This window comes from Miniopterus schreibersii (genome assembly GCF_964146895.1).
Source record: "Miniopterus schreibersii genome assembly, chromosome: 17".
In the NCBI taxonomy this organism is placed as follows: Eukaryota; Metazoa; Chordata; class Mammalia; order Chiroptera; family Miniopteridae; genus Miniopterus; species Miniopterus schreibersii.
The window spans coordinates 22979382-22992007 of NC_138117.1; the positions used below are offsets into that span (position 1 = coordinate 22979382).

General features: G+C 39.6%; 1 protein-coding gene across 1 annotated transcript in view; it reads right to left on the minus strand.

Moving 5' to 3' along the window:
- The window catches only part of CYP7B1 (cytochrome P450 family 7 subfamily B member 1), a 136627-nt gene that overhangs the window by 2712 nt on the left and 121289 nt on the right, over window positions 1–12626 (minus strand). The window contains exon 5 of the mRNA XM_081116525.1: window positions 4704–4879. Within this exon, the coding sequence (XP_080972651.1) occupies window positions 4704–4879 (176 nt within the window). The remainder of the gene's footprint in view (window positions 1–4703; window positions 4880–12626) is intronic.

A 12626-nucleotide genomic window follows, 5' to 3' on the forward strand; every position in this document is an offset into this window, starting at 1 on the left:
ACTTGTGGGCACTTGGTAAACCAATGTTGGGTAGAAGGTCAGGGCTCTGGCACTGCCACCATTGGCACTGAAGTAGGGAATAGGAGCTGCTAACTAAGGATCCATAATATGCTTCTTTCTATTCCTATTCGGTCAGCTACTAATGGGTGAAAACTATGAACTTAGGATTCAGTGCTGATGTTTGGATTCAATAGATATAAAATAATAAAATTCACATTAAGCACTAGAGAGGAGCTAAGCCACAAAATCAGTCTTCCTTGTTTTTTGATGTTGTACTGAATTTCTCCTATGACAGTTCTATTAGAATGAACTCTCTTTGGGGTAACTCTAGAGTGGCAGGTGTTTCTGATGTTTTCATAAATACGTTATATTACTTGTTACAGAAAATGAGGGGACTGGTTCATCTCCAGTGTTTGGCCCACCATCTTAATTTACTCTCACTTGAGTTTGCAAGAGGAGACTGAGTGACCTTATTTCAGCCCATGGTGAATGAAACCATTGATTAAATTAACACGTGGCATGCATGAAAATGACCAAGCATTTCCTGTGCTTTGTGCTCATTGGCATTAGGCCTGTTCAGCACACAACTTTGATACGAACTACGTGAAGTGAAAAGCAAAGAAGCAGGTCAGATGGAAAGCACTGCAGGTTATAGAGAAAACCCTACAATACGTGGGTAGATTCTGAATTCATCACAAATGACCTGTCTCATTCCATGCCAGTATCACGTCAGCAAATCATTTCCTTTAAAAGTACTGGGTTAATCCTCATTTACCTAGGATATATATTTTGATAAATAGTCAAGCTTAGAAAACACACTTTGGGTAGCTTCTATTCCCCTCTAACTTGCAAGTCAATGTGCATTAGAACACAAGTGTATTTTCCCACAGAGAAATTTCTAGATGTGTGCGAGTAGAATCTAATCAGTTCAAAACAAAAATATCTCTTCATCTCTAAGAATAAGGACACTCTTTGTTGACATATATTTTGGTACTGGAGCTAGAGTTACTATATAGCACTCTTTCCTGGTGACCCTTGTCCACTACTGTGGCCCAGGCCTGCTTGCCCAAGTTTAATACTGCTGCTTCCTGACCAGTCCTGACCAGCACCCCTCCCAAGAGCTCCTGGCCTAGGCTAAATAGTTTAAGTTAATTTTGCCATGAAATTATTTGTTAGAAATGGTCTCACTGGAGTCCCATTGCTTAAGCTAGAAAATACAAAAGGAAAACTGAGCTTAGGTTATGACTTCATAATGTCCCGGTTTCATTAGTAAGCCAGAAGCTGTCATGGCTTCACCGCTCTTTGTGAAGCTGAACATGCTGCCCTCGGAGAGGCCATGGCCATCTATGCATAATGGTCCCCTACCCCTGTGGCCTTAGTTAGTGTTTACATTCAGTTCGCTCAAATTTCTAGTCAACCAGTAATGTCAGTCCTCTAATTTTCCAACACATTGTATCCAATTTCCTCATATTAACATCTTAGAAATTTATATTTAGTTGAATATACTATGAAACAATAAGGGAAAAAGCCAACTTCTTTTGCTGAGACTATCAAGGTCAAAAGGCACATAGGCATACACATATTTTTGAGTGGAAATTTATTTTCAGTTTGTTTTCCAATGCCAGAGCATGGAGAACCAGAGCAGGAAGTAATATTAGGAAGGGCTTGCAGCACCTGCTAGGAATATAGTCTGGTGTTAGCCAAAGAGAAGAGTGTAATAGTTTCATCCCTGAGATTTGGGCGTCACAGTGTCATAGAACAAAGGGTTAGGAAACTTGAGATGCACACTTTCTTTTGGAGCAACTTAAATACAGGATTTATCACCTTGACTTAAACTCTTATAACCATAATAGTTCGGTGCTTCATAATTAAAGTGGGTCAATTAAATGTAATATGATTAAGTGACTAAGAACAAAGAAATTGTAAGAGAGACGGTAAGACACTGAAATTCCCCATTGCTCCTCTAATGATTGTTGGGGATGACTCAATATCTTCCTTCTGCACAAGATTTGTCTAGGCTCCAGTGGTGGTAATCACATCCCTCTGGCCTCTGACTGATTTGGGACAGGGTGAACCAATCTCATCAGCGCTACAGCGCTACAGGGGAAAAGTCTGTAGGGACATCTGGGAGAAGTTCCTCTCTTGTGAAGAAAAACAAACAAAAATGGTTCATCACCCTTTCTCCTCTGGACCTAGTTGTATGTGAATATGATGCCTGCAACTGCTGTGGCTTTCTTGCCACCAGGCTAAAGACAGAGCTAACCCATAGAAAATGGCAGCACCAAGAAATTCCAGGAGATTGGAGTTGTCATACTGTTTTATTTATTTCTGTATTTTTTAAGCACCCAACTAAGTGCTATGCACATAGTGGAGATTCCATATATGTTTGTTGACAAGGAATGGCATTCAGAAACAGAGAGATATGTGAAGGAAAACCATGGCCTGTGTTTGTAATGTAATATTCTAGGGTGTCTTGAGCTTGGACATCCTAAAACTATGCCTTGTTGGGTTGGGAGAATCTCTGTTCTGCTAAGGTTCTTCAGTGTCTTTGTGCTCTGAGAATAACTATAGTTATATCTGGAGTTAGTTTTCCTCATGTTTTTGACCCAATAACTATCGTCTGTTTTCTATATGTAAGGCTTGGTATTCCCATTCAAGATCTAGAGTGTATAAAAGACAGGAAATAGGGAATATGACCTCTCATGAGCTCCTGGGTCAGGTCTCCTAGCGACAAATGGTCAAGGACAGATTTGCCTTCTTTACTGCTAGTGCATTGTTGTTTTTGGATTGGCATCTGCTATATAAGCATCTACAGCATCTTATTGCCATCCTAAGTTGTTAAGAACAAAAGGAATAAATTTATATGCCTGATAGTGGTAAATTCTCAGTAAATGTTTATAGAATGATTACCTGGGACCTTGCCAAATCATAAAAATGGTTCTGAACTATAATTATTAGTATTCCACCATTAATTTCAAGAAAGCAGTACCATGGCAAAGAATTAGCTAGTCAATTTTAACATTAGTCAGGCATAATTGACTAATGTTAAGTAAATAACAGTGTGCTCATCAACTTAAGTTAGAGCTACCCCGGTGATACTAAGCAGCTACAATATTGCAATTTTGCTCTTCCACAGGGTTAGTATGGACCCAACCCTTCTGATTACTATTAAGATTGGTCATATATTATGTAAAGTTCGGGCATTACTATTTACTATTCTACAGAAATACCAGACTATAAATACAAATCAGTGCACTTTCAATATTTAACTCTGATTTTTAACTTCCTGAAAGTCTAATTAATGGCCTTTCCTATCACTGAGGCTGGGTCAGCAGTGGAGGATTTGAGAAACCAAAGAACAGCACCACAAATACGGTGGTGATTTAGTAAACATTTATTATTTGCTGGTAACTTTAATGTTAATTTTAGTATTGTAACATGAATAGTAAACTTAGTGACTACTGGAATAATCTTATAATGAAAATACTAATGTTAAATATATTAAAATTGTGGCTAGAAATAAAGCTATTTAAAATATTTTTCAAATATTAATTATTTATTTGCCCTATTTATTAACTATCTACTTGTGTGTGACAATTTTGATATTTACAAATGTGGAAATAAAGCCTGTTGTCTGGGAAATGTTCATTCACTCACTAATACCTTACTTCCGACTTGCTAAGATCATTCATTTAATGCCCCCTTTGAAACACACAGAAACCTCATGTACATTCTCCCTCGCCTAAAATTTTTGCCTTGCGGCTAAAATCAATACAAATTATCTCATTGTATTTGAAGTCATCCTTTCTTATTAGTTTCCAAAATTCAACAATATTTTAATCCAGTGTGGCTGCATGACACCTCACTTAGAAATTGGGTTTAAAAGTGATTCAGCTTTTGAACTGCTCAAAAAGAGCACAGAGGTTTCTCTTTGAAAGATGGCATTTTATATACAAAAACTACTACAGCCACAGCATCACTTCTTGAGACGCACAGGCAGACTGTGACTGCATTCAATCTGCATGCAGGTGGTGAACCTCCGAAGTGATAGTAAGGGATGAGCTGGGGTGGATTAATTTTCAGTCTTTGATATTCATTAACTCCAGCTTTGGAAAAAAACACAAGGAGGTAACACAATTACCCTCAGAGCTTCACCCGTGAGCAGCAGCTTTACGATCTCAAGTTCATAATGCCATACTAATTGATCAAGAAGGGGCACATATCTTTAGTAAGAGATGAAAAAGTATATGGGCTTAACTAAGACCATGATAGTATTTGACTTTGGGATATCAACCCCATTCTGGAAACGCTTAGCAAAATCATCATTATTTATTCTCTAAGCCTCCTGTCAATAGCTTGCCCTTTATGGCTTTTAACAATTCTCTGCCCAAGCAAAACCTAATTATGCCCTAAAGGTAATGGTGGCCAAGGTACAATGTCCATTTCATTCGAAGAAACTAGCACTGAGTGTCATCACTCTATTCCTATTTATGGGTCAAGAAAACTTTAAAAGAGAGATCCCTAGGAAATGCTGCAGTAAAAAGGAACATTTTCCCATGGGAGGAAAGACAGAAGCCACCAAGCTGTCTCACATCCCCTCTGGGACAAGGTGGTGAAGGGAAGAGCTAGAAAGAGCTCAGGAGGAAGAGGAAGGTGCCTGCAGGGCCTAAGCAGCAGCAATGCCCAGCTCAGTGTTCACTTACCTCTGGAGCGTCGAAGACTTCAGGGTCATAGTGCAGGAGGGGAGGGAAGACGGCTACCAGGTCGCCCTTTCGTATAAGGTAGTCCTGGGTCTCTGAGTGCACCGTCCAGTCCTCTTGAACAAAACGAATGACGGACGAAAATGAGCAGAGTCGCAAAGCCTCGAAAATGGCGCTTTCTGAAGGAAAGCAAGCAAGCAAAAGTTTCGTTTTGTTAACCTTTTACTTTTACTGGTTTTAAAATATTTATTTATTTACTATTTATTTCCAGCACCACTTATCCCCCTCATAACCTCTGCCACTTCTACCCATCCCCTCTCCCTCCGCAGTCATCACACGATTGCGCACGGTCATGGGTTCTCTCTCTCTTCTCTTTTGCAAGCAACAGCTTCTTAAAATATGACTGCTCCTGAGGAGGGCCTGCAGTTGGCCATTAAAGCTCACCCCTGATAGCTTGGTTTGAAAGGGAAACCCTTTCCTGGTCACATCACTGAGCACCAAGAGGGTGGCTTTGCATGACCAGAGCGAGCAGGGGGTGGGCGGTGAGGCAGCTGGGGCCTGGCCTCAACACAGCTTGGGGACATTTCATAGACAGGCAGCAACAGTGCTGTGCTTGGGCAGGAAGTCATTAGTTAGGATTTTTGTAGGACGGAATGGTTTGCAGGAGAGAAATGCTGTGTTATGGGCATACCCATTGTAAATTAAAACCACATCCCAGTCAAACCACTGCTGGTGGGTTATTTCACCAACCTTCAGAACAGCTAGGCCTTTAAAGCCAGGTGGAGGCATTTAATAACCACTTAGGCAGTTAATAGTAAAGTGATTGTGGTGGTGTTTTCTGAGACAGCTTAACACTTAATTTCTTTTATGCTTGCTAGCTGTAAATAAAATGTGAGTCAGCGTTTGCTGGAAAAATTTCAAAGGGAAAATACTTTCATAGGATTCAGAAAAAAAACCTCTTTCCCTTGCATCCAGGGAAAATAGCAGCCACCATCATAACCTGGAAGATTCCAGAAGCTGAATGTCCTTGCTTTCCCAGTGGCCTTCACCTTTTGCTCCTAGCACGACAGATTTTATGGCTAATTTCCGGCAATTTATCCTGGCAGTTTGAGGAGGAATTCCTTTGGGAATAATATGCATAATTTGCATAAATCATTCTGATAGCATGCATATCAGCATGTAGCTCCTGTCTAGGTCTGCATCTCTGCCTTCATAATCAAAACTGACTATATTTTCACCAGAGTGAATGGGTCCTAGAATATAAAGCTAGATTCTTTCTAATCAACAATGTGAAAGAGAACTCTGAATTGAGTATTTTCCCCTTCATGTGGTAACAAATGGTTGTGTTTATGGCTTACAATATAGAAACACACACCATACACACACACACAGCTCAGTCTCCTAGGGTTTAGCAAAGCTCGGAAACATAGGTACCCATTATTAGATCATAGAAGCAGACTGGTCAGTGAAGGCTTGCATCAGCCAAAAATTAAAAAGAAATGCTGTTTCACTAAAATTTAAATCCATGCATGGCTTGCATCGCAATATCAAGTAGCCTTGGGTGCCTTCTCCCAGGAGGATTTTCCCTAAGCATGCATTTGTCTAAAGAAACGAGGCTGCGGTGAGCTGTGCGTGCGCAGCAAGGTGATTCAATGTGACGTACAGTGAGGCTGCCCATATTCTTCTGAACTGCCTTCGTTATTGTAATCAGGCAGAGTCAAATCGGTTTGTTGGTGATGAGGCCAGAAAAGAACTTTGGTTTTGGACCATGGACTCTCCTGCAGATAGCCACGAGGCACCTGACATGATGGATTTTAGCTGGCAAGGTACTGGCGACCAGCATTTCTACGGTGCAAATCGAGGGTTGGCCTCCCCTGTACGGCCATCAGCTCTGTTGGGTCAACAACAGCACAGCATCATTTTAGCTTGTGGTGTGAAGTGGTGGCTGACATATGCAGCCGCGCTGTTCACCCACCAAGTCCAGTGGGGGTGTGGGAAGAAAAAATACAAAAGCAAAATAATCGTGGGGTGGCTGCTGTGGCAGGGCAGGCATTTAACAGTTCAAATAACACGGTCACATCAGATTGGCGGACACGCTCCCGGGAAGCAGGGCAGCTTGTGCCCACTGCAGTATCACAAATGACAATTGGGCAAGCATATCTTATGCAGAAGTTAATCACAATAATGGAGCGCAAAGTGTGGCTTAGCGGTCAGATCACAAATGACAAATCTGTTTTACCTTCCAGTACCAGTTATGTGTGCAAGACGAGGTTGGCTCTCGCTCTGAGCGATCATGCCGATAATCATTAGACGACAGAAGTAATGAGTTGCATTATTATTAACAATGGAGAGTGGGGCTTCTGTGGCTCTGTGTTGCCACATACAGGCACAAAAGCCAGCAGCTTTTCCACCAGCCGCAGTAAGAATGCAGGCAGAGCTACATGTTGAGAAGAATGACAACTGCACAATAAAAAAAATTGCAGCCTGTACTTGTAGTTGTCATAGTTGAGCAGACACCAGCCAGTGCCACTGACAGACCAGCTGGGCCCTGGGAGGGCTTCCATGCTGCACCAGGAGGTACAGTAAATTATCCTGCACGGTAGAGCAACATCTGTTTCTGTGCTAGTGCCGAACAAACAAGGCAATTTAAAACATACCAAGGGATAACCAAGCAACAATTGAACATGACCCTCATTTTTTCCCACTTCTCACGCACGAGGTGCTAAGCTTCCTTGTGCAAGCACTCCACGAAAGAGAGGCTGGGTTGGTATTTGATAAGGTGTTGTCAGAGGCACTTTACATAGTTCCAAAATGGAAAGAAAAAGCTTATAGTATTGTTATTCTTAGAATCTTCCTTCCCCCTTCTATCTTTATTCCTTTTATGCCAAAGCTAGCACTCAGTTCTCAATTCGCTCTAGAATTAAAAAAAAAAAACACACAACTTTCCATATACTTATAAATATTCAGTCTTTAAACCTAATTTGCTATACTTAGTTCACATGCCTTCAAGCATTTGTCTTCCAATTTCCACTGAATAAATGCGTACTAATGAGAACTACAGCAAGCTGCTGAGGCAAAGCTGGGTGACTTGGGTCTGGCCTGCCACCAGCTTGTGATAGGCGGGCAAATTGAGTTAAAATGAAAAGTCTTGTCAGCTGAAATTCAACATGGTAGCCAAACAGCAAGCTGTCAATCATTCTGGGCAAAACAAGGGACTGCAGGTAATAAAAGGTCATTGTGATCATTAGTGCACTTGGCTTTCATATGCAAGTTAATTTTAATTAAACATGATCTCTATCTGTAAATGTTTTATAAAACTTATTGTACATAATGGATTGTTAATTTATACTAACATTTAGCAGTTAATAGGACCCTCTACTTATTAAGTGCATTGTAGAAAAACGGCTATCAAGAATGCAAATATTTGGGGGATAATTTACACCGGGCACTGTAAGGTGTGAACAATGGCAATGGTGATTAAGATAAGGCTGCCTGCATTTTATTAAGAACTGAGCTTTACCGACCAGTACACACAAGGAAATTGGTTTACCAAATTCTCACAAGGAGTCTACAATTCAGAGCCTGCGCTGCCTTCTTCACCTGGCTGGGGAAGATTTGTTTCTCTTCAGGATATAAAAATATTCTGATTTGGTATCTGCTGTGGGCAAAAAGCTGGGGAATGTGTTGACCTAAGATGCTTTACAATGTAACTGTGAAGAAAAAGTGCAAGTGAAGGAAATGGTGGTAGATAAAGGCACATACACTTCCTCTTTGGCCTCAGATCTCATTCTGGCTGTAATAATTGACAGATGATTCTCATTTGCAGGTTTAAAGTGAGGAAGCAGCGTAGGACTATCAATAATGCATGTTACAATGCAAACACAAATAAGCACATCCAAGTTTCTGCCTCACGCTTAAGCCATGTCTGTGTATGTGGAATGAATGTACTGTGACATGGCCAGGCTGTTAATTTGGGTCATCTTAATGATTGGTGCAGACTGTCATACCATCTGATTAGCCATGGTGATCAGTGGATAGCAGCGGTGGCTGGAGTGAAATGAGCAGCCAGGCCCTGCCGCAGTCTGCTGGGGCTGAACACTTGGGCGATCTTAGGAAAAAGGTATGTGAGAAAGGGGGAGGGGGGTCGGGAGGTAGTGGGCTCTCTCAGAGGAGTGAGGGAATGGAGTGAGGGCCCAGGTGTGTGAGCAATTTTATGCAACTACCTGCCTTCAAGACAGCTGAGAAGGTAAATCTGACATTGTAATAATCAGATAATTTGAAGCAAAATAACTAGTTTTTGGCTCACCAATTGTATATTTTAAGTAAAATTAAAAATAAATCTGAATTGGTGCAAATGAATGCCTACTTTCACTATGCATTGCAGACATGGCCTTTGGTTTACTGCTAAAAAATAGGCATGTAAAGTCAATAAACATATATTCAATAAACATTTATTCAGGCCCCACTCTGCTCAGGGCACTGGCTGCTGCTGCCAGTGTGAAATGGTAGCTGACATGTAGAAAAAAAGAGAACACAGCGTGTGGATTTGGCCTTGAAGGACATTGCAATTTAGGTAGTTCACAGTTGGAAGGTACATATAAACAGAAATGCTTCCCAAGATCCTAGTGAAGATGTTGTGCAATTTCTGATTGGATATCTCCAATGATGGCATTCACAAAGTCCCTTTTAGTGGAAAGTTACTTTTTCCTACTGGGCTGAAATTTTTCTCCCCTTTAGAAAACCCAAAGGCAAAAAGATCCTGATTCTTCTTCCACACACCAGCCCTTTAAAAATATTTCAAGACACATAGCATGTCATTTTTAAGTTGTATGTCAGTTGCTTTCAGTTTTATGACATCCTGGATGAATTCGATTAGTAAACATGCCCCTCGATGTGGCGAACTGGGTGTGCTACATCAGTGGGAGAAGTAGAGGAGCTCCTTTCTCTGCCCTAGATACCATGCTTGTATTCATGTTTTGTTGGAAGCAACATATGAACAACATATTTTTCAAATAATATCACCACTAATTTGTTTTGAGCTTTCTGATATCCCAGAGGTTATCAGCACTGGCTGTCCATTAGAATCACCTGAGACAGTTATAATAATAATAATGATAATAATAATAATAATAATAAATGCCCCAACCAGACCAATGCAATCAGAATCAATGCATTGCGATCAGAATGAACACATTTAAATTTGTGCTCTTAAACCTTGATCGCACATTAGAATCATCCAGGGAGCTTTTAAATCTGTCACCCTGCAGCCCAGGCCCCTGACATCAGAACCTCTGTGGGTGGGACAGGGTATGAGTACTTTTGAAGCTTCCTAGATGATTTCAATGAGGAATCCAGGCTGAGAACCAGGGTTTTAAACCCTTTTCTGCTCAGCCACACATTTTCTCATCCTATTCTGATGCAGTTGATTTTCAGACCTAAATACAATAATCTGCATTCTCATTAAATTTCTCTTTCAATCCTTTCAACTCCTGCTTCCAGCATTCATTATATTATCTAACCCTCTTAGCTCTGTGCCAAGCTGGAAATTTGATAAACATCCAAATCAGTATTTTTCACTTTTTAACCAACCTTTCCTTATATTACGTATAAAAATTTCACTACCTTATTTCTGATGTATCCCTTAAGAAAGATGCCTCTCCCCACCCTCCCACTCCCTGCTCTAGTTAGACATTTCTAACATGAAGTAGAATTGATACCTCCTGCGTATCCCCACTGGAAGAGAGGACTTTGTAAACTTTACTCCTGTTGTCTAAATTATGTACAACTTTAATTTCTCAAATACACAATTATTTTATAATACTAAAGTTTTTTTCAAAATAACTCTCATGATTGCACTAAATATACCACACTAAGATGTTAATAATAAGGGAGACTGTGTGTCAGGGGTATACGGAAACTCCATTATCTTTGTCACTTTTCCACAAATCTAAAACTATTCTAAAATGTAAAGCTTATTTTTATTTTTAAAAAGTCCACAAAATTCTGACATGAACCTCTAGCCCCAACCTCACACTCAAAACCAACTACATTTGAGAATTAGTGATACATATCCAGGTAAGAAGTAGTGGTCAAGGTCTCTGGTCCGTCTCTAGAGCATTTCCCATGAGGTGACAGTGTTTATAGGTTAGCAATGAAGTTAGACGGACCTGGCATCAAATTCCAGCTCCTCCACTACCTAGTTGTATGATTTGAGGTGGTTAACTAATCTTTCTGAGCCTTGTTACCCAATAATTAAAGATAATACTTGATTAAATAAACTAATATACATAAAGCAGTTAATACAGTGCCTGCCACAAGTAAAGTGATTATTAATACTGTCATTCTTAATGTCTCATCCTGAAATTAAAGATAAAGTTAACTCTATCATCATCTAGCCCACATTTTCAGATCTTGTCCATGTGAATATCATGGCTGGCTTTGCTGAATCTCGATACAAAGAATTTCTCTTCCCTCTCTGTTTGGACAATGAAAAAGACTCCAATGATTCTGGTATGAGACAGCTCTGGGGTGAAAAGCCTGGGTGTGGACAGAAAACGAAGTTAAAGTCCTGCCTCTCTCCTTTACCTCCATGACCTTAGGCAAGTTATTTAGCACCCTGAGAATTTCTCATCTGTAAAAATAATAGCAAAATAATAGCTGCCCCAGTCCCCCACTATCTTGTGAAGATCACATGAGACAATATAAGTACACAAAGTTGCTTTGAAATATTGAAATCATTAATAGATTTAATGTGGAACATGCCTAATAATCACTATTATTTGTAAGTAATCTTAATTTTTTCCAACTAATCATTCCTTGCTGTCCCCTCTCAACTCACAAAGAATGGGCTTAGAAGTCTCTTATAGAATTTTACTGAAGAATCACAGCAAGCTCATAATTCTGGAGTTACTATAATATACGATCTCCTCTTTTTAAGAAAAGTAATAGGATTTTGCCAAGCCCTAGTTTTATAGCACCCTTTTATTCCAATATCCCTCACTTGGACCACATTTGCAACTTTTCTCAATTTTGGGATATGTCATTGAACAAAATTGGGTGTCTGCAATTCATCTGAGCATTCAGGAGTTATAATCCACTTTGTCTTATGTTCTTATTTAGAGTACAGTTGCTCTTTTCATGTGTGCTAAGCAGAAAGTGCCCTCCTGTGTAGTAATGTAGACTTGAACTCGATACCAGCTTGGTTCACAAATATTTGAAAATAAAGAAAACAATATAAACACGATAGGGATGACACTGAGGTTAAATATTTTGGTAATAGCAATAGATAAGGTTCATTGAACCCACACTTTTTATTAACTTATTTACATGCATTATTTTGGTAAACCTTGAAGTAAGAAGTGCAACTCAAGATTATTTGCTACCCATTTATCAAAATTTCAATTTTGAGAGCTTCCATTCCTTGCACTATCTCTTACATTTCTCTTGGAGTTTTTCAAACTTTCATTTTATCAGCAACTCTTTCTATTGCGAATTAGGCCCCAAGTAACATTTATCTGAACCTGACTGTATTTACTAATTTATTTTAAATTTCATTTAAATTTAATGGTAGAGACCTTTACTAAATTAATGTAACATTTTAGTGAGGTCATAATAAGCAGAATCCTTAAAATAAATTACATAAATATATAAATATATAAAGTTGTATTTTTCTTTAAGAGAAAGGTTGAATGGTTTTAAAGAAAGGTTTTTGAGAGCATTGGATAAAAGCATAAATCCATTACAACTTCTTACAACAGATGATTGTGTGGTATTTAAAAGCCTAATGTATGCTACACATTTTAACTTTTGCTGACATGAGGTGTATATTGATGTCGGAGGAAATTTGATACATTGAGGCCTACAGGATTGAGCCAGGAAGGCCAGTGAGATACGCACAATGATTTGCTTCCCCTTCGCCCCGTTGGG